Consider the following 22365-nt stretch of genomic DNA (forward strand, 5'->3'; position numbering starts at 1 on the left):
AAGTTAAATTAAATTGTCAAAGGACAACGCAAAAAGAAAAGAAAAGAAAAGAAAAAAAAACAAAATACAAAATACAAAATAAGGAAGTCAAATATATTGTAAATAGAAATAACGTGCTTTTTTAAAGTGAGCTATTATAAACGAATCGAGGAAACCATTTTGATCTTATGTTAGTAGACACAGCTGCACTGTTGACTCCAGTTGACCTGTCTTTATTAAACATTCAATGGTATAACCATGCATATATATACTATACTTCTCTTCATTCTCTATTCTAACATTCAATCTAATATTTCTAAACATCTTTTCTATTACATTTTTTTCTTTTCTTTAAAAAAACAAAAAAGATTCAGGTTGATTTAAAAGCGAGTAAACATTGTAGCAAACGTTTGGTCAAAGATAACAGAATATTTTTTCGAAACAATTTTAGAAATGGGGGTGGGGAGGGGAGGGGGAGATTATTTTATAACGATCAAAAAAGCATTTAGAGGAAACATTAGAGGGTGTGAGAGTTTTCTTTTTTTCTTTCTAATTCTAAATATATATATATAACAGAATTCATTTGTATTTTTACCATAGAACTTTTTCAAACTACTCTCCCGCCCCCTTTTCGAAGGATAAAAGAAAGCCGACTAGGAGATGTTTGTAAGAACTAAAAATACTTCAAACACATTTATACACATCACACATGTCCCTCCAACACGTATAGATCACAGAAAGGCAAAGCCCTGTTTGTTGGAATCACACATTTTCTTTTTCTTTTCTTTCTCCAATTTTTGTTTGAATGTTGAAAGATTTTAATGGTATGGTAAAAAAAAAAAAAAAAAAATAAATAAGAAGAAGAAATAGGAAGAGAGAAAAGATAAAAATATTTGATCTATTTTTACTTTTGATGATGTTGAATATTTCCATTTTTTTTCAAAATCAAATATCATAATTATTGTTTGTTTCAAGTAAAAAAAAAAAAATAAGGAATATAATAATAGTTGAATATTTTTGAAATAATATTATAACTGTGTATATTAGATTAATTTACAATGAGGTAGATGAATTTGAGCTAGGTATTACATGAACAAGGTAATCAAGTTTTGTACTTGCAATGTAATCTTTTACTTCTAGAAAGTTTATCTATATATATATATCTCTCTCTCTTATTTAATTTGCAATGGAATAAATCTGAAAGGGGGTTTAATGTTAACACACGTACCATGGCCCTGTTCTCATTTTCATCCTGACACAATTTCAATTTGAAATATCAAGGATACTTTTATGTTTCCCTTTTTTGTTTTCTTTTTTTTTTTTTTTTTTAAATTAAAATATAAAAATAAATGTGTGATGGAAGGTGCAATGAAATGATTTGAAAAATTTAAATTCATGCAAATTCATTGAATACAATTAATTATAATTGATCCAAAAAATCTTATTACTTTCTTATATATTTTTATTTTTTTATTTATATTATATTATATTAAATATATTTTTGTTATATATTTAATTTAAAATATCATTTGCAATGAAATGATTTTAGTAATTCAAATTTATGCTAATTAATTGAATACAAGTTTTATAATTGATCCATTAGGTTGAGTTAATATTTTAATTTCATTTTTTTCTTTTTTTTTTCTTTTTTTTTACTGTATAATTTATTTTATCTTGATTTATTATACAATTAAAAATAATATTGAATATCTTTTGAAAAATTATTCAAATATAATAATCCTGAGTAACAGAATGGTTGATGAACTTTGTTGAATATTGAAAAATATATTTAAATAAAAATAAAAAGAGAATGAAAGAAAGAAAGGTGGGTGGTGTGCAGAGGGGGAGGAGGAGGTGGAGGTGGAGGAGGAGAGGAGGAGGTGTTCAAGGAGTAAGAAGAAGTTAAGATGGTCCAGCTTGGGCAGCAACATCACCGACGCAGCATCACTGGCCGGAGGTGATGACCTGTTCAAGGCCATCCGCTCTCATGAGAGTTCTCTCTTAACGAGTAAAAAGAAAAAAGAGAAGAAATAGAGGAAAGAGAATGGATGTTTTTTTTTTTTTTTTTTTTATTATTTTTCATTACTCTCTTTATCTTATTCCTTTTCCTTTTCCTTATTGCACAGTTCTCTTTCTTTATATTATTCTTCCTTCCTATTCTCTCTCTCTCTCTCTCTCACACACACACTCTCTCACTCTCTTTCTTTTTTTGTCATTTTATTTTATCATTTGTTAATAATTAATTTATTAATAATTATATTATTATTATTTTATTATCATTATATTGGTTATTATTATTAATTATATTTTTATTCTCATTCTATTTTCGTTTTTGTCATTTTATTTTTATATTATTATTATTATTATTGGTAATTTATTAATAATTATATAATTATTTTATTTTTATATTATTATTAGTAATTTATTAATAATTATATTAATATTTTATTGTAATTCACCTTCGTTTTTGTAATTATTTAAATAATATTAATTAATATTTATTCTCACTCTATTTTTGTTTTTGTAATTTTATTTTTATATTATTATTATTATTATTATTATTATTATTATTATTATTGGTAATTTATTAATAATTATATAATTATTTAATATTATCACTCATCTTCATTTTTGTAATTATTTAAATATTAATAATTTTTCATTATAATATATATATATATTATAATAATATTAAAACAATTCTATTAACGTTTTATATTAATATTTAAATATCATAATTATTATTATCATTACTAATTGGAAGTATCATCGTAAGTTACATACACAGATATATATATATATATACACATATACACACATACATAGAGGATAACATAATTCTTCAGTTGCATGTGAATCATGCAACAAAATTGCACGTAAACCTGTTATTTTGAAAAAAAAATCGAACATCTATATACTTGTTTGCAACACTCACCTCACACACACACACTCACACTTATAACAACACACAGAAACATTTTACCTGACTGAGTGAATATATAATATTTATATATATATATATATATATATCTATATTTTGTCCCTTTCTTTCGTGTTAGAAATTCTTTTAGTTCGTTGCTCTTATAGAAAATCAGGCAAATTGAGTTTGACAAAGTGGATCAGCCACGTGTGAAAGAAGAAGAAAAAAAAAAAAGAAAAAAGAAGAAGAAGAAGTTGAAGAAGTTGAAGAAGTTGCCCTTTTTCGAGAGCATAATGATCGGCACGTGGCATCAATGTGGCGTCGTCAGTAATTTTTTTTTTCTTTCTATCTTTCTTGTTTGTTTTCTTTTTTTTCGTGACTCTCTCCATCTCAAAATAATATAAGAAAGAGAGAAACTGAAATGAAAAGGGAGAGGGAGAGTGAGAGTGAGAGTATCAGAGTAGTAGTATAAGAGTATGAGAGAAAGAGAGAAGGAAAATGGTAAGACCTATTTCGGTAAGGTCAAATTCGAAGTGTGCAACGAGTGTAATATGCAACTTCTCTCTTCTCGCGAGAGAAGTTAAGTGAATGAGAAAGATAAACATAATAATTATATTAAATTACTGGCTTGGCGTTTTCAAACGTTCTGACAACGATGCGAAAAAGGAACAAGAGAGAGAGAGAGAGAGAAAGAGAGAGACATCATACACACCGAGAGATGATGTACAAAATCGAACGAGTTTTTTCAAATTACCACCACCACCACCACCACCACCATTACCATCACCATCATCACGTACAGTTATTTCACTTTCAATTTTATATTTCTATGATTACTCTAGAAATGTTTTAATATTTCTAAATGTGTTTTATTTAAATAATATCTCAAACGTTTATTCAATTTTTATTTCTTCTTGCAATCATTTTACTATTTGTAATATGTTACACATACACACATATATATATATATATATCTGTTATTTTGTTATTAATTTCAAATAGAATTATTATATAAATTTGTGTGTGTCAATTGAAAATAGAAAAAGTAATTTTTATATTGAAATTTCATTGACTTATTTTTATTTTACTATTTGTAATATATTACACACACATATATATCTAGTATTTTGATTATTAATTAATAATATAAATAATAATATTAATTTATCATAATATTATACATATAATAAATTATATATAAATATATAGAATTATTATATCTTTATAATAATAATAATAGAAATAATATAAATTTATGTGAATTGAAAAAAAAAAAAAAAGAAGAAAAGTAATATACAGTAATATACAGTAATATACAGTAATTTGATTGACTTATTTTTGTTGATATTTCTTCTTCGTATTCATGATAAATGAACATTTTTATCTCTTTACGACTTTGTTTGATCAATTTTATTAAAAATTATTATTTATTATTTTGCGCTTGATTAATCGTTTCGATAATGATTAAAAAAAACAAAAAAAAGAAAAAAATATTCTTATGATAATAAACCACCATCACCCTTCTTGTAAATATTTATATTTACCATGAAACTTATATATATATATATATATATATCTGAAAGAGACTCACTGAGTGCTCATAACTTGGCGCCAGTTTAGATAAACCGATCGCGGAAGATTTCAATGCCGGTCTATGCGTGTGGTAAAAGACCCCAAAAAAAGTGCACGAGGGAAAGAAAGAAAAAATACAAAAAATAATAAGACAGAATGAAATAATGAAAGAGAGAGAGAGAGAGAGAGAAATAGATGATAAAATAAGGAGAGCAGGAGGCAAGTAAAGAAGATGAATACGATGAATGAATTAATTGTACTTTTCATGTTGTATGTGTGTGTATGTGGAAGTGTGTAATCATAAAACTACACTATTTGTACATTTTTATATTTATCTATCTCTTTTGAATTTTTCCTTTTTCTTTTTTCTTTTTTCTTTTTTCTTTTTGATTTTTCATCTGCAGTTTTCATGTTGGGTGTATATGTTGTGTGTGTGTGTATACACTTATAAAACTATGCATTATTTGTATACTTTTATATTTTCATCTTTATATTTATCAATCTCTTTTTATATTTTTCTTTTTGATTTTTGATTTTTGATTTTTTTTTCTCTCTTTTCAACTGCAGTGACGTTGTTAACATGGTCTGTCGCGCGAAAACGAATCGCGATAATCTTACGAGGCCGTTCCTATTCTTCCTCGAGTGTAAATCCTGGAGAAAGTAGTGAAGTTTCATTTTAAGGAAAAGAAAAAGAAAGAAAGAAAGAAAGAAAAAAAAAGGAACATTGAACAAGTACGAAAAGTTATAGTCCTTCCTTGTTTCTTTACTTTTGATTTAAACAAAAGTACAATATTTTGGTTGTATCAACTCTATCTTCGATCTTATGATTGTCAAACATTCATTTGTACGATTGCAATGTAATATAATTACGAATAATTTGATTATTAAAATAACCAACATTAGAAAGTATCGATTAAACAATATTCTAATTAAATTTAATTAATTGCAATATTTAGAAATGCAAGCAAAACAATGTTTGATTGAAATACAAAGTAATACTTGAAAGTATTATTCATATATAGTTTCATAGTTTTTTATTTGGATGGATCATTAAAGTAAGAAGAATTAAAAAAAAATAAGCAAAAAAGATCGTCTCGATTTCAATTAAAGAAACAAACCAGCAAACAATTGCAATATTTAGAAGTGAAGCAAACAAACATTGTTTGATTGAAATACAAAGTAATACTTTAAAGTATTATTCATATATAGTTTCATAGTTTTTTATTTGGATGGATCATTAAAGTAAGAAGAATTAAAAAAAATAAGCAAAAAAGATCGTTTCGATTTCAATTAAAGAAACAAACCAGCAAACAATTGCAATATTTAGAAGTGAAGCAAACAAACAATGTTTGATTGAAATACAAAGTAATACTTTAAAGTATTATTCATATATAGTTTTATAGTTTTTTATTTGGATGGGTTATTAAAGTAAGAAGAATGAAAAAAAAAATAAGCCAAGTATCGTCTCAATTTCAAGTAAAAAAACAAACCAACGAGCAAACAAACAAACAAACAAACAAACAAACGAACAAAATAAGAAACAAATAGAAAGGAAGAGGAAGAAAAAGTTGGCAGAGGGATCGGCAAATACTAAAAGGCAGGTGTAAGGCATCCATGATGCCCAGCTGCCTGCTTGCTTGCTGGTTTGCTGGTTTGCTTACTTGCTTGGGTATTACTATACTATACTATAATATACTATATACCCTTCGAGAAACCCTTCGTCCTTCTATCCTCGCTGACTTAACAAAAGGAAGAAAAAAAGAAAAAAAGGCAAAAAATATTGCGAAGGAACGAGCAACAGCTGCCGTCTCGATTTTACCGTGGGTGGTATGTGTATAATGATCCAATGCATTTCTCAAGGTCACTATGGTTTCTTTCTCTTTTATAAAGACGACACTATGTTAAGTTCTCGAATCAACGTCCGGTCGGTCTCTTAATGCATACTGTTCTTATAAAGGGTTAGATCATTACATGCTTTGATACTTTATTATTATTAGATTAATTAATTATTTGAAAATGTTCATTTTTGTAATTAGTTGTTTATTTTATTATTTTTTTTTTTTTTGATACAATATTATTTTATTCTAATTTTTTTATTTAATCAAATACCTTTTTTTTATTTTTGAAATAACAATTGTAGTATCACAATTGTATTTATTATTAATTTAAATTTGGATAATAGTAGTATTTTATTTTATTTTATTTTTAAAAATATCTTTTGATAAAATAATATAATTTTCATTGGATCAAATACTATTTTTATTTAAAAAAAAAATAACAATTGAAATAATGAAATGGAGTAACAACCAATCGAATGATTTCAACTTTAACGATCGTGATTTGTAACGTAAAATTATGGGGATAAACATAAAAGTAGGACGATTCAATTTCGATTTTGAAATAGATCCTCGAAAATTGTCCAACGATTTATCTATCTATCGATTTATCTATCGATCTATCTATCATTTTTAATGAGATTGTCCTGGTTTCGCAAAAAAAAAAAAAAGAAAAATAAACACAAATTTTATTATTTTTCTTATATATATATTTTTTTTTAAATAATATTAGAAGAAATCATTCGTGCCGTTATTCTTAGAACTACCAGTTAAATGTTAGCAAAAAAGAAAAAGAAAAATTACAAATAAAAAGAAGTTAAGAAAAATATCATAAAGCATGTGGGGGGGGGGGTTTCCATCAAAGTCACAGAAGGAATCTAATCTTGTTTAGTATTAGTCTATAACGGAATGGTGAACGACGATTCTCTCTTTATAAAACCGGTTTTGTTTGTATTTATATAGAGACACACGTTACATATGTTATACTCATGCCAAATTTGTTGTCTAGACTATAATATCATATATATATATATCTAATACTATGGGAAGAAGGTTATGATCAGTTTCATTAGAACATTTAGAACATTCATAGATCTAATTCGTTTCTTCTAATAAACATTATTATTTCTTATTATTCTTCTTACTTTTCTTTGTTTTTGTTTTTTTTTTTTTTTTTTCATTTCTATTTGTAATTTAAGCAATCAATTTATATTATAATTATTTATATAAATCAAATGAATGTTAGATTTGTTCTATTCTCTGTATATTTGATATTGATCTTTTGATCATAATTTATAGATATATATATACATAAAATATATTTTTAATTTAAATTTGTTGTTATTGTAAAATAATGATGGTATGTTAGTTGGATAGTGTTTGTTAGATTTGATCAATTTAATTTTCGATCATCTATAAATCGAAATATATTAATTGTTTAATATATAATATAATATAATATAATTAGTTTAATTGTAATATTTATTTATATAAATTGGGGATTTGTATTAGATTTACGATAAATTTGATTAATTTTGTATGTGTATTATAAATTAGATTAATTTGTATTTATTTATTTATTTGTTTGTATATACACACACACACACACACAAATAATTATATATGTATCTACATTTATATGTTGAATTAAATGTAAAGTTTGTGTGCTTCAAATTATCGTAAAAATTAATGTAAAATCATTTGTGATATAGATTTTTCTAAAAAAAAAAAAGAATTCTATTTTTATTTTTGCTATAATTTGTTTTTTTTAGTTTTTACTCTTAATATAATTATTAAATATTATTACATACCCTTTATTATTATTATTTTTCAAAATTATATTAGATCCTTGATAAAGTTGTATTTACGTGTCTCTTACGTTTGTCTGACTCACTGTTAGTAGGATTTAGATGTTTAAACTTTTACCGATAACTTTCGATGATGTAATGAATGTAATACGCACATGTTATATTTTTTCTTTTTTTTTCTTTTTTTTTGTTTTAAAATCGTTCGATCGTATTTTACATTCGATGACACGTTTAATCGTTTACTCGATATCTTTTTAATAATTAAACGATAATTCTTTGTTATTTAATTTTTCAACCAAAATCTAATATCAACGATCGATATATCACGAAATAATTATTCAACTAAACTGATTATTTATTTAAACAAAATTCAATATTAATAATAATTTAGAATAATAAATAATTTAATTGTTTCTAATAATAATAATAAAAAAAAAAATTCATATAATTTAAAAAATGGACAATTTTAAAAGAAACAAACTATGATATCTATCTTTACACTTTTTTTTACTTTGATTAATAAATTAGAAATTAATATAAATTAATATAAAATAATAATAATAATAATTAAAAAGAATTATTCACTGCCAAATAATTATCACATTAATTAATATAAATAACAATAACAACAAACAATAACAATAACAGCAGCAGTGTCGATGAATTTTAATCGAAATTTAAAAAAATTCTTTTATACGAATACAATTTAAAAAAAAAAACCGAAAGAAAGAAAAAATATATTAGAAACTTTTATATCATCGTACGAATATAACTTTATGATTTAATAAATCATAATCAATAATATAATATACGAAATAATAATAATAATAATAATAATGTAATAAATATAATCACAAAAAAAAACAAGATTTACAACAGAAACGAAAACGTTCCGAACATTTAGTCTCGAGTATCGAGGAAAGACTGGCGAACGACTTTCTGATTCTACGAGCCTGGGACCATCACTGGCATCCCTTTCCACCAATGACGTCTCTTCCTTCTCTTCAATATCTCTATCTTTGTTTCTCTTTCTCTCTCGTCTTTCCGTCTTTCTTCGTGGTAAAGCTAAGGTAACTTTAATATGTTCAAGATAAGCTACCTTCAACTTAACTCAATATATATTTATACATACATACACACATACATATTATTATATTGTACAAATCAAATATCTTTGTGTGTGTGTTTGTGTGTTGTTGCATTCAATTTTTAAATTAAATCAAACCTAAAATATGCATCTTGCATAATAACATTGTAATTTATTTTTCTATGAATGTTATACTTGAAAATATTGTAGCACAAATTTGTAGGATCAATCATATTTGGATCTGTAGCACTTGAATGCGCTATCTGATGGCTGAATTCAAAATTAGAGTACATAGGTCGAATGGCTACGTAACACACGGGGGATCTCTAGCATTTGAATACGCTATCTGGTGGCTAAATTCAAAATTACAGTACATAGGTCGAATTTTGCTACGCCACGTCCCGTGCCAGAGATCCCAATAGAATACACTCACACATTGTTTATAAAATTGAGTATTATAGTATTGAAAATGTATGTATATTTAATTAATTAATATTATTGTTTATATTGAATGATTATAGAATAATTATTAATAATAAATGAGGGTACTATTTAATAGGTTTGAGATAAGCTACCTTTGAATTAACTTGATTTAACTTGATTTAATTTGATTTATGTGAATACAAATACAGTGTGATTGTACACTGTGAATTTAAATGTATATGTATGTAAATGTGTGTGTATGTGTTTTCTAATAAATTTCATCGGAATTGTAAAGAGAGGTACGCCTTTGGGGCCTAAGATTAAATGCCGATTTTGTAATCGTGCTTTTGTACGATTGCTCGAGTTGGTTGGGTTGGTTGGTTGGTTGGTTGAGTTGGTAGGTTGCCTTGGTGGTAGATCCTGTGAAGTAGATCTTATGATGTAATTTCAGGGCTGGGCCCTTCTTTAAACATCTCTGCTTTGCTCTTTTTTTCTTCTTATTTATTTCTTTTTATTCTTTTATGAAATACGAGAATTTTATGGTAATCGATAGGTTGATTCCACTGTATTTACATTTTTATATTCCATCATTTACCTTGCTCTTTTATTCTTTTAATTTTTTTTTTTTTTACACACACTTACACACACACACACATGAGTAGATATACCTTTTCTTATCTTGATATTAATTTATTTTTCAAGGATATTAAATAATAAAAAACAAAAGAATATAAAGAAATAAATGATAGTAATTTGTTGTAAATTGAACGTAATTGACAGATGTTAAATGATCCAAATTGTAATAAGAAAAATAATTTATATATATATAACGTTGTAATCATGTTAAAAAAAAAAAAGTTATTAACGTTTAATGGAAAATTTCTTGTCTTTTTTTATTTTTTTTTTATTTTAATGGATGAATGAATTACGAAATTGTTAATGCAATGGAAATAAATGGAAGGATGATAGTTAGATGAGTAGAATTTGAAGAATTGAGAATCACTGAACAAACGTTTCGCCATGAGACGGCGGGAGTCGAGTAGCTGGTAAAAAAGGAGTCAGCCTGTGCAAGTCTTTGAGGGGTTCGAATTTCCTTCAGTCGGCGGCTAAGGAACATTTGGCTTTCTCATAAATACCCAGTTGAAACGATGTAGATTTTTATAAAAACGTCATCATCATTCTTATCATATTCACTTAATTCACTATTCACTGTTCTATTAATAATTTGTTGTTCAAAAGAAAATACAATAATTCAATTCATATTGTTTATTTTAAATATTATTATTTTTGTAGTGTAAGAATGCATCAGACTAAGTCGAATGATTTGATTTTTCATTTAATTAATTTATTACTGGATTTAACACAAATGATATAATAATAATAATAATATTTAATATCAAATATGAAATACCCATATAGGTTTGATCCTAATGTAAAATTTCGTACCGTTTTTCTATTAAAAAAAAAAAAAAAAAAAATTACATTTCGAGGCACGAACTATACCGCTAAATGTATTTCACATGCAAGTCGTGAGGAATGTCGGCCGATGTCCCGGACAATGACGAACGTGACGCCAATGGAAGATGTAGCCTCGTAAAGGCCGATTCATTGTCACTTTTGAATAATCCGATTAAGTTTTGTCCGAATAACGGATAATTTTTTTTTCACAATCTAATAATTATCCTATAATCTATAATCCCAGCCTTTTTCAATTTTTCTACAAATTTTTCAAAAGCATTCAAAGTAAAAAAGAAACAAATTTGTATAGTTGTATAATTGCCCAAAATTTTCATTTGGGGACCTATGGTGTCTAATAAAACATCCCTGTATAAAATATAATAAATGTGTAAATATAATTGTACAATTATTCTATTATTTAAGGTTATTTAAGTACTGTAAGTATTGTCATTTGTTCAGTAGATGGCGTTGTATTACAATTCCATTATTTCAGGTTTTTTTTTCAGAGTCAGACATGACATAATCTAACCTAACCTTTTTTTACACATTTATTGTACTATCATTTAATATTATGAATAAAAATTAATTAAATAAAATAAAATACTAATTAAAAATTGCAGATTATATTCGACTATTAACGTGAAAGGAAAAAAACTTTTGCAGATATGAACGAAATGACATTGCATGGATGTTTGACTGTTGCTGATGCTGCTGTGCTGTGCTGTGCTGTTGCATCTCTGAACCGAAAGCAACAACCTGCTATCATCTTTCTCTTTCTTTCATTCTTTCTTTCTTTCCTTTTTATCCTTTCTCTTTCTATCTTTTGTTGGTTTTATAGTAAGTTCGCCAACGCGTTCGGAAAACGCGTCCCACGATTCGTTCAACCCTCCGTCAAGTTTCTTTCTTTATTCATTTTATTTAAACACGTGGTTATGCATTTTTAGTATCAATATCGATTTCGTTTTTACGACACACACACACACATATCCGAATAATCCTATTCTACAAATTTCTAAGCTTCTAAACACATTTTTGAAACTTTTTTTTTCCAAATTTCACGCTTCACCTGCAGGTAATTTTTATTTTCAATATGCACGTTGGTCATTGATTTCATTTCATTTCATTTCATTTCATTTCATTTCATTTCAATATTTTCTTTCTTTTTTTCTTCTTCTTTTGTTGGAATTAAAAAATTTCTATTTTTATGAATCATTTTATTGATTTGGTTGGTTCGTTTCAAAAACAAATTACGTGAATTGATATTTATTGAAAATGACAATTAATTCGAAATTTTGTGCAAATTGATTGAAACGAGAAGGTGGTAGGTGGTGTTTCACCTTCACATACATACACCCTCGATATATATATTATAATAGTTTAATGCACACGTGTGTTGCGCTTTAATGCATCCTCCGATCGAATAAACTGCATTCCATCGCGCTAGCTCGAAAACGGTGTGGTTGCTTTGAACAGAACTTGCTTGCTTGCTTGCTTGGCTTGCAAAGAAAGAGAGAGAGAGAGCGAGAGAGAGAGAGAGAACCCTATGAGAGATGAATTCATAAGAAGAGAGAAAAAAATGGGAAGAAAAGGAGGAAGAGGAATGTTTAGAAATTCGCTGGACCGTTTACTGCTACGTTTAGCCGTTAATCGATAGAATTACAATTAACGAGCGGAAACCGGAACCGGTCGTTCCGGACAACTTTTACAATGAATATCTTGTTAAATAAATCTTGAAATTTTATTTAGATAAATACAAATTCCTATAATCAGGAATACTTCTTAAAATAGGTCAAAAGTTTTTTTTTTTTTTTTCTTTTCTTTGAAATGAACCGACAAGTAGCAAGAGAATTAAAAATATATTTAAATTATTACTTTAAAAATATTTTCGACAATTTTAATTTTAATTAATCAAGTTTAGTATTAGAAAATAAAAACCTTAGGAAGGTTTTGAAATGATTTATATTAATTTCTTGGTTTTTTTTTGGTTTAATTATATTGATCAACTTTTGACCCACTCTCCCCTCCTTCCTCCACTCCTTGAGTTTTTGTAAATTTTTGGTTTCGTTTTGTATTTTGAAATAGATTATTTTTTTTTGTTGGAAAGGGGGGTGGGAATTTATTTGAAATGATTTGAGGTAGAAGAGAAAAAAAGGGACGAAATCTAATAAGTCATAGTTTATTATCGACGTTAGAAACGATATAGATTAGCAAGAGATCGGTATGCTTGGAATCTGGATGTACGACGGGTTATTACCGATGATACACGAGTCACTATATCTTTCTCTTTTTCTCTCTCTTTCTCTCTCTCATTCATCTCTCTCATTCATCTCTCTCTCTCTCTCTCTCTCGTTCTCTCTCATTTTATTTTATTTCAACTTTATCTTGTAAGTTTACGAAGTAAATTCTATGAAATCGATCGATGTTTTACGATACCAGAGAGGATATCTTTGATGATGATCATCGGTTGGAATATTATATATTCTCTTTCCTTATTTTTAAATTTTTCTTTTTCTTTTCTTTTCTTTTTTTTTTTATCGAACGTTATTATTTATTTATCGTGTCTTGTGAAATAATTGGACGGTAATAAAATATAAATAATTGCACACACACATATCTTCCTATTATTATACCAATCAAATAATATCATATGTATATGTATATATTTATCAGAAAAGAATTTTTCATATCAAATAAATAAAAAAAAAATTCTAACAAATTGATACAGTTCTAAAAATATATAAAATTATTATATACATATATTTAAATATAAATTTTATAAAATACAATTCTCTTTTTTAAAAGTATAATCACAAATCAAAACTCGTTGAAAATCTTTTACTTTAATCGTTAAACTTGCCAGAAAAAGTTTGCAATTGTATATAAGTTGCAAATAATAATAATAATTCATTAATATTTCAAATAATTAATCAAATAACTTTTGACCATAATTTCCATAAAAAAAAAAAAAAATAAACTATAATTCTTATAAAATAAATTACAAACACACACACACACCCAATAATATATAAAATAATAAATGATCAATTAATTAAAACAAAAAGGATGATAACAAAATTACAAAATTAAATTAAATTAAATTAAATTAAATTAAATTAAATTAAATTAAATTAAATTTAAAAAAAAAAAAAACAAAGAAAGAAAGGAAGATAAATAAATAAACAATAATAGTTGATCGTTGACTCGATTCAAAGTTCTTCTCGGTCGATCGCATAAATTAATTGTATGTACAACCGGCCGGTATGCACGACCATAACTCGATCACGATCTTCCCCCCACCCTGCCCCACCCCCTCTCTCTATTCTCTCCTCTCCTCTCCTCTCCTACCCCTTCTGCAACATCCTATCTTTCTCTTTCTCATTTTGATTCGTTGTATTTTTCTTTCTTTCTTTCTTTCCTTCTTTCTTTCTTTCTCTCTTGTTCGAGAAGTGAAGATCCATCGTCCGGAGGGAGAGAAACCATCTTCGGAAGTAAGACGACCGGTTTTCTCAATGCGATGCGATCTTTGCCCGAGTCGAAGGCTACCGAAGCGAGGAAGTCAACCACCTACTACGGTTGGGGTGGGAAGAGAGGGAGATGGGGAGGGGAAGAGGGGGAGGGGGTGGATGCATTCTCCAATCGCTTAAGGATCTAATTTGCGTTACCGATCTCTTCCGAGTTTAGATAACATCGCCAAAGAATCCTTCTCAACATTCCTAATCCGACACACACACACACACATACATACACACATACATTTTACTTTCATCCTTTTCATATATATACAATACAACGTCACAACAAATTTGAAATCAATTTTTCCATGTATCCTTTTCAATTGTCACACAAATTCCTAATCCGACACACACACACACATACACACATACATTTTACTTTCATCCTTTTCCTATATATGCAATACAACGTCACAACAAATTTGAAATCAATTTTTGCCATGTATCCTTTTTCAATTGTCACACAAATTTTATTTTATTATTTTCTATTTTAATTTAATTTACCTAATTGTCAAGTGCGGTTGCTAAAATTTAATTTGAAATTAAAATGTTTTGGTATTGGGATCTCTGACATTTGAATACGCTATCTGGTGGTTAAATTCAAAATTAGAGTAGATAGGTAGAGTTGCTACGCCACGCCTCCTCCCTCTACCAAAGATCCCAATATAGTTTTATATATACAATAAATAAATTAAAAACAAAATTGAATGATTTCCTATAAATTAGGATACGATAATTATTGATAAATGTAATTTGGAGTTTTGAATAAACCACATATGCAAGATCTACCCCTACACCAAGATCCCCCCTGAGACACCATGCATCCTGTTACAGATACACAATAATTGTAAGGTAAGTGTTAAAAAGAAAGGAATTCAATGGGGAAAGGAAGTATGAGAGAACAAACTGAAAAGCCCGAGAGAGGATCGTACTTCTTCTGTAGTCTAGTCCTTGGAATGCCGTCTCCTTTTCCTCCTCCTCCTCCTCCTTCTCCTCCTCCTTCCTCCTCTTCCTTCTTACCAACTCGACTTCGACGGCAGTCCCTTCGATTGCAACGAAAACGAACGAAACGTCTACGAGAAAGAAAGAGACTAAGAAAGAGAAAGAAACATAAAGACTGTGTATGTGTGAGAAAGGTAGAAAGAAAGAAAGAAAGAAAGAAAGAAAGAGAAAGATCTCGAAAAGGAAGCCGATTAAACGAGAGAATAAGACCTTGAACACGGTCAGCCACTGTCCACTGTTCACTGACGCCATTTTGCAAATTTTATCATATCTACGAATGCTACTGGATAAACTTTAAGTATACCTTTAAACCGTTTATTACATCAATTTCTTCATATTACTAGAAAAAGAATAATTATAAAACATTTGAACTAAACGAATATTCGTTCTTAAAAATAATTGATAATTTGGTTAGTTGGTATCAGCTGCTTCTCAGTCGCCATTTTGCAAATTTTATTTTTACGAATGCTATTGGATAAACTTAAAGGATACCTTTAATCTTTTATAAAATAAATTTCTTCATATTACTAGAACAAAATAATTATAAAACATTGAAACTAAACGAATATTCGTTCTTAAAAATAATTGATAATTTGGTTAGTTGGTATCAGCTGTTTCTCAGTCGCCATCTTGCCGATTTTCTCTCCCAGCTTATAAAATTCTATTTTTTTTTACAAATTAATTGCTTAAATCTTATCAAAACGGGTATTATTAAACTCTATTAACTTTTAATTTTAATTTGTTTAAACATATGACATAATTGGTGAAGTAAAAAGAGGTCGTAAGAGAAATAGAATTTAATTAGTTCTGGGGAAACAAGATTATCGATTAGAATTTGTTAGATTTTCTTATTGTTAGAGGTCGAACACACAACCCACACATCCCTTTCCTCCTCCTTCACCACCTCCCCCGCAATCCCAACCTTTTTACGCTTATTACTTTCACTTCTATGATTTCCTTAGATACATAATTTTTCATTTATCATTGTGATTTCATAGTTTCTTTTTTTTTTTTATTATTCAATCTTTGATTGAACTTCTCATACTTATGATGATTATGATCATTGCAATTATTTAATTGCAACGTTAAATGTCTCATAAATGAATTGGATCATTCGAAATCATTTTAAAATTAAAAATAAAAATAAATAAAAACAACGTGTGATAACCAAATGAATTAAAAAAAAAAATTTGATGATTTATTTGATGATGAATCAACCAAAACAATTCGTAATAAAAGTAAAATAATAGTATAATTATACAGTAATATCTTGATTGATTAATATCACCGTAAATAATTGAATGAAAAATGATTGTAAAATGGTATAATATTTAGGGAAAAAGCTTTATAAATGTGTTGCTCACCTAGAAAGTAGAACCGAAGAGACACTTTGATATTAACAGAAACACTCAGTTCTGTTTTAAACAACAGAAGCCGGAAAACAAACGGACCTGATTGCGCAGGCTTCACTTCGGAATTCTTCAATGACTCTTAATGGTTTCGTTCTCACACCCACACTCTCCTGACACTATCTACATAATATATATATATATACTATATATACTTCGTGTGATATCTATTACTTTTCAAATGTTATCTATACTTAAAACAAATATATATGATTCGATCGTATTACAATATTGTGCAATGTTTTACTTGAACAACGTGTTATTAGAAAATTATTTATCATTTGGTTCCTTCTTCTTCTTCTTCTTCTTCTTTTTCTACACTTATTTATTTAATAAAATAATAAATTGAAAAATAAAGAAACACATTAAATTAGATTTGATTGAAGTCATTGGGGCACGGTGGGATGGTTGTTTTAGTCCCATCTCGAAATGTTATTGCAATTTCTACACATACTCATAAGTTTTTATATTTTGATTGATGCAATCGAAGTTAAAAGTATATAATAGGAATTTCCGGTGATTAGAATCCTAATGTTTATGCAATTAATGCGAATGACGACCTAAATTTATAAAAACGTACATTGGAGGTACCATTTGTTTTTATTTTCTAAAGTATAGTGTCAAACATATATTCATCTTTTTTCAAAACGTATTATTCATATTTAAAGAATTTCGTTTTGTCCCCCCTCTTTCTATTTGACTTCTGCAATCTTTTTTTTACGTACCACATTTTTTAATTGTTTTTTTTTTTTTTTTTTTTTTTTTAACGAAGGTTAACATATTTGAAAATAACGAAACAATAAGCTGAATCAATGAATGAATGGTGGTTTCGTTTACAAGGAATTTCAAGGCTCAATATTCCAAGGTTCATTCTCATGTGAGTTAGTGAGTGTTTGTGTGTGTGTGTGTGTTAATTTTTTTTTCTTTTGACAACAGACTTCGAAATTAAATACAATATACATATTTAAAGTATTTACCACAAAAAATATAAAAAAGAAAACCCTTATACAAATACAATGGTGTAGTGTAATGCAAATTTACTGATTCACCAATTTGAAGAATTTCAAGTACACGAAGTTCTATAATTTAGGATTTTGAAAAGAAACCAAATGCAAATTTGGGATTACTATTGTTTCTTTTATTTTCATTGTATTGTTTTACTTTTCCTTTCTTTCTTTCTTTCTTAAATATTTCCAATTGTCAATTGGATAAATTTGTCAATGTGATACATGTGCCTATAATTATTTGAACAATAAATGAATTTGATATAATGTTGAAATAACTAATACTATCTTTAACAATTTATTTTTGACAATATTTTATACAATTACATTAAATTTATTTAATTTAAAATATAATAAATTCATTACGGGAACAATGGCGAGATTTGGTATTTGCGGCAATGAACTTTCGAGTTCCTAATGCCAGTTAATAATAACAATAATAATAATAATATAATAAATTCATTTTTTTGTTAAATTTTGACTTATAATAAAACCACTTTCATAATTATGGGCACCTGTAACTCTGAAGTTTCACTTACAACCCTCACCCCCTTAACCCTGATGTAATTAAAACGAGAAACAAATTAATAAATAAAATAAGGAAAGAGATAACAAGATGAAAAGATGAAAAGATGGAAAAATATTTTGCAAAGGAACGAGGACAACCGGGTATACACACCCACTCAACAACGCACTTTACAAAACGCAAAGGTTACACATGATATGCATATATATATGTAAATAAAGAAAGAAATAGAAATAGAGAAAGAGAAGGAGAGAGAGAGAGAAAGAGAGAGAAAGAGAGAGAAAGAGAGTTTGGAATAAAGACAAAGGCGTGTTAAAGGGGCGCACCCTTCCCAACGTGGAAATTTTCTATGCAAGATACAACACAACACAACAAAAACAACATATACTCGAAGATAGATCGAGTAATGGTTTCCTTTCGATCGTGCCTTCGTCATTCGTGGAGTTCTACGCCCACGAGAAGAAGTCGCTCGAAGTAACTATCATAAACTATACTTCTTTCACATATACATATACATCAACACACATCACAGTTCGTGAAACGTCTAATTCACCAAACGATTCGAACAAATAAAAAAAGTATGAAAGATGATCGATATAGTATCAAGTTATATATTTTATATTTTTTTTCACGTGATTATTAATTAATAATTTTTCTATTTTACTATTTAAATTAATTTAAAAAATTTATTTATAAATTTATTGCATCCAACTGTACTCAAAATTTCATATCAATTTAATGATGAATCTATGCAAATTTAAAATCTAACCATATAGGTTCATTTTATATTCATATTAATAATAATAATAATAATATAAATTAGGTTAGTTCGTAATAAGAGATAAAATATCCATTAAATCAAATCTAATCATCTAAAGAGACTTGTAATGTTAACGATCGAATCAAATTTTCTAATCGATTATTTTTTTCTTTTTCTTTTTTTTTTGTCACGTTGACATCGATATTTAATAAAACACAGCAAGTGACCTTTATATAATCGTTTAAAAACATATGACCGAGATTAAAGTAGATAGATAGTTATACTTAGAAAATGATTAGAATTCTTACTTACCGTTTTCGAGGTCAACCATCTTGATCTCGTTCGATTTCCTTGTGTCCTTGTTCTCTTTATCCTCTTCATCTATTTTTTTCTCTCTGTATAAAGAAGACAAATAATTATTATACATACTCCTACTACAAAACAAATCTTACAAACAACAAAATAGAAAAATAAAATAATTCACATTATTTGTCTATTTTTTTTCTTTTTTTTTTTACGTTATTTGTAAAAAATTTTGTAAATTACGATAGAATTGAATTAAATTTAGATTTGATCAAACGTGAAAGGTATTTTTTGTTGATAGTCAATCCACCGTATGTTAGATCAATTTTTTACGTAATCTAAATAGCCTAAAAACACTTTCCACACAAAAACCGCAAGTTGTCCTTTAAAAGTAAACAAGCTTTTACGTTCTTCTTGGCAAACTTTAATAAGGTCTATCCACGAGTTATCTCGTTGAGTACAACCATTCCCTCTGATATTTTACATTACTTTTCTATTTTATTCGAAAATCAAGCATTTTTATATTCCATTTCTCAAGTTAAATTATGACGACATTAGAAAATGGATTAGACAAGAATAAAAAAAAACAAAAAGAAATAACAAATTTTGTATAATCATCTTCAACTAGTTTCTCAAATGATTTATTTTACATACCTGTCTTTCACTAACCAATTTTTCGTTAAATATTTCATTTTTTTTTTTCAATATTATCTGATAGATGATTAGAAATAATAAATTAATTAGATGTTACATTTATTTTATATTATTTATTCCTACATTTTTGAGAACTTTAATGTCGTTAGAAATAGCAGATTAGTCATAGATCAAACTCATGAGTCAGACATGTTGATTCGATCGCATAATTTCTATGAACAATCATTATAAATTTTATTCACATTTTTATTCTATTAATAAACATAATTTTAAATTGTTGTTCATCCTTATAGTTAGGATTAGAAATGCATAATATCTAGTCATCCGATCAAATCAATAAAGTACAATCACGAAACTAATGTAAAACAAAAATCATAACCTATAAATCATAATGAAATTTTCCAAATATAATTCTTAAGATAATTTCAAACAAAACAAAAAAAAGAAGAAAAAAATATTAAGATAAAAATGAGAATAAAAAGTTAAGAAACAAAAGTTACTTACACAGAAACATATTCCAAAGAATTAGTTTCCTCTTCTTCACCAATTGTAGCAAGATTAGATTGCCAATAGTAATCACCATCGTCACTATCATCAGTACTATCATCATCATCATCATCATCATCTTCATCATTAACAACAACAACAACATTGTCAACATTCTGATGTATTTCTCTATCATTTTCATCTGATAGAACACGATTGACATTAGTATTTCTTAGATCATCGTTGACTTCATCCAAAGATTTATAAGTTTCATCGTCTTCTTCACTTTCCCGGTATGTTGAATTCTCGCTTAGTATGGTGTCACTTCTTTTCAACGAAATGGCATCCTTGTATGAAGAAGAATCATCCTCATCAACGTCATCATCATTATTGTCATCATCATCATTCTCATCCAATTTGATTTCATTTTTATTAGAATCAACAACTATAGAAGTTACTGCATCAGAATCATTTGAACAATCATCATTGATGATCTTAATAATGGGTTCTTGAACAATTTGTACAATTTCTTTGTTAGGTGACAATGCTTTAGCTTTTCTAAGTTCAATTATTTCTAATACTTTATTGATACCTTGATGATTAGGATCAAATTCATCCAAGTTCATTTGATCAGATTCGAAAGAAGAAGAAAATGATTCGACAGATTGTTCTAAGATTTGTTGATTAGGTTCAGCAATGGTTGGACAAACGAGTTCTCTTCTTGGTACTGTTGGTGGTGGTTGTTGTTGTTGTTGTTGTTGTGGTGGCTGTGGTGGTGGCGGTGGTGGTGGTGGTGGTGGTCTTTTTCTTCTAGCTTTGACATCTTTCCTCGGTAATGGTTTAGGTGGCAAGACAGGTAAATCGGGTCTATCCTTAATTTCATGGTTTTCAGTAGAAGAAGGCTCGTTATTGGCTTGTTGTCTTTGTTGTTGTTGTTGTTGTTGTTGATTAACGTTGATCCTGTTGACGTGATTTCTTGCCGGCAAAGGTGGTGGTGTCTTGTCTCTTGGTGCTGGACGTGGAATAGGTTCTTCCTGTTGTTCCTCGTCCTGATCATCGTTGACAACTCGTTCTACCAGTTCAGCGTCGTCCTTGATTGGTCGGAAATGTGTCGTTGAGTCGGCTGCTAAATCAGCCGCGTAGAAAAGATCTGGTCTTGGCTCGTGACCGTAACTTAATGGTGCATCCTGGAAACTCAATGGTGGTTGCAGTGCTATGGTTTCCTCGATTAATACGGTATTAGGTGCCACGACAGCTGTTATCCTTTCAACTTCCCCACGTGATTCAACGTGAGTAACCGCTTCCGAACTAGCCAATCGATGTAACAAGTAATCGGGTGGATTACTCGATGATAATTCACGTTCCAATTGTTCAAACGAATTTATCATTTGTTGATGATGTTGATTATTATGTTGTTCAGATCCTGTTGAACCTGTCGATGTTGTTGAGATCGTTGATACTCGATCGGAACTCGAAAATTTATCGACTACAGTTGACAATGAACTTCCAGTCTCGTCCGACGTACTGCCATGTGTCGAACCACATTGAGATCTAGCATCCAAGTATATCATTGCCTCTGGAGGTTCCTACAAAATATTATTTTCATCATAGGATTTGAATACGTTTA

The 22365-nt window shown here is 27.9% G+C and overlaps 2 protein-coding genes across 11 annotated transcripts in view; one reads left to right on the plus strand and one right to left on the minus strand.

Moving 5' to 3' along the window:
* The window catches only part of mRpL24 (mitochondrial ribosomal protein L24), a 51482-nt gene that overhangs the window by 17675 nt on the left and 11442 nt on the right, over nt 1-22365 (plus strand). Inside the window, exon 6 of one of the 6 annotated variants that reach the window (XM_089174951.1) lies at nt 11746-15378. The exons of 4 other annotated variants lie outside the window; for them this stretch is intronic. The gene's annotated coding sequence lies outside the window, so the exon portion shown is untranslated. Of the gene's footprint in view, nt 1-11745; nt 15379-22365 lie in introns of those variants that run through there. One more of the 6 variants, XM_089174953.1, reaches the window with a different exon arrangement.
* The window catches only part of bbg (PDZ domain-containing protein big bang), a 46592-nt gene that overhangs the window by 14570 nt on the left and 9657 nt on the right, over nt 1-22365 (minus strand). For all 5 annotated transcript variants that reach the window (XM_089174937.1, XM_089174936.1, XM_015321647.2 and 2 more), the window contains 2 exons: nt 20757-22324; nt 19608-19690 (listed from right to left, as the gene is read on the minus strand). In XM_089174937.1, coding sequence (XP_089031063.1) covers nt 19608-19690; nt 20757-22324 — 1651 coding nt within the window. The remainder of the gene's footprint in view (nt 1-19607; nt 19691-20756; nt 22325-22365) is intronic.

This window comes from Polistes dominula, unplaced genomic scaffold, assembly GCF_049000335.1.
Source record: "Polistes dominula isolate Pdom_NZ unplaced genomic scaffold, Pdom_raw_medaka contig_78, whole genome shotgun sequence".
Taxonomy (NCBI): Eukaryota; Metazoa; Arthropoda; class Insecta; order Hymenoptera; family Vespidae; genus Polistes; species Polistes dominula.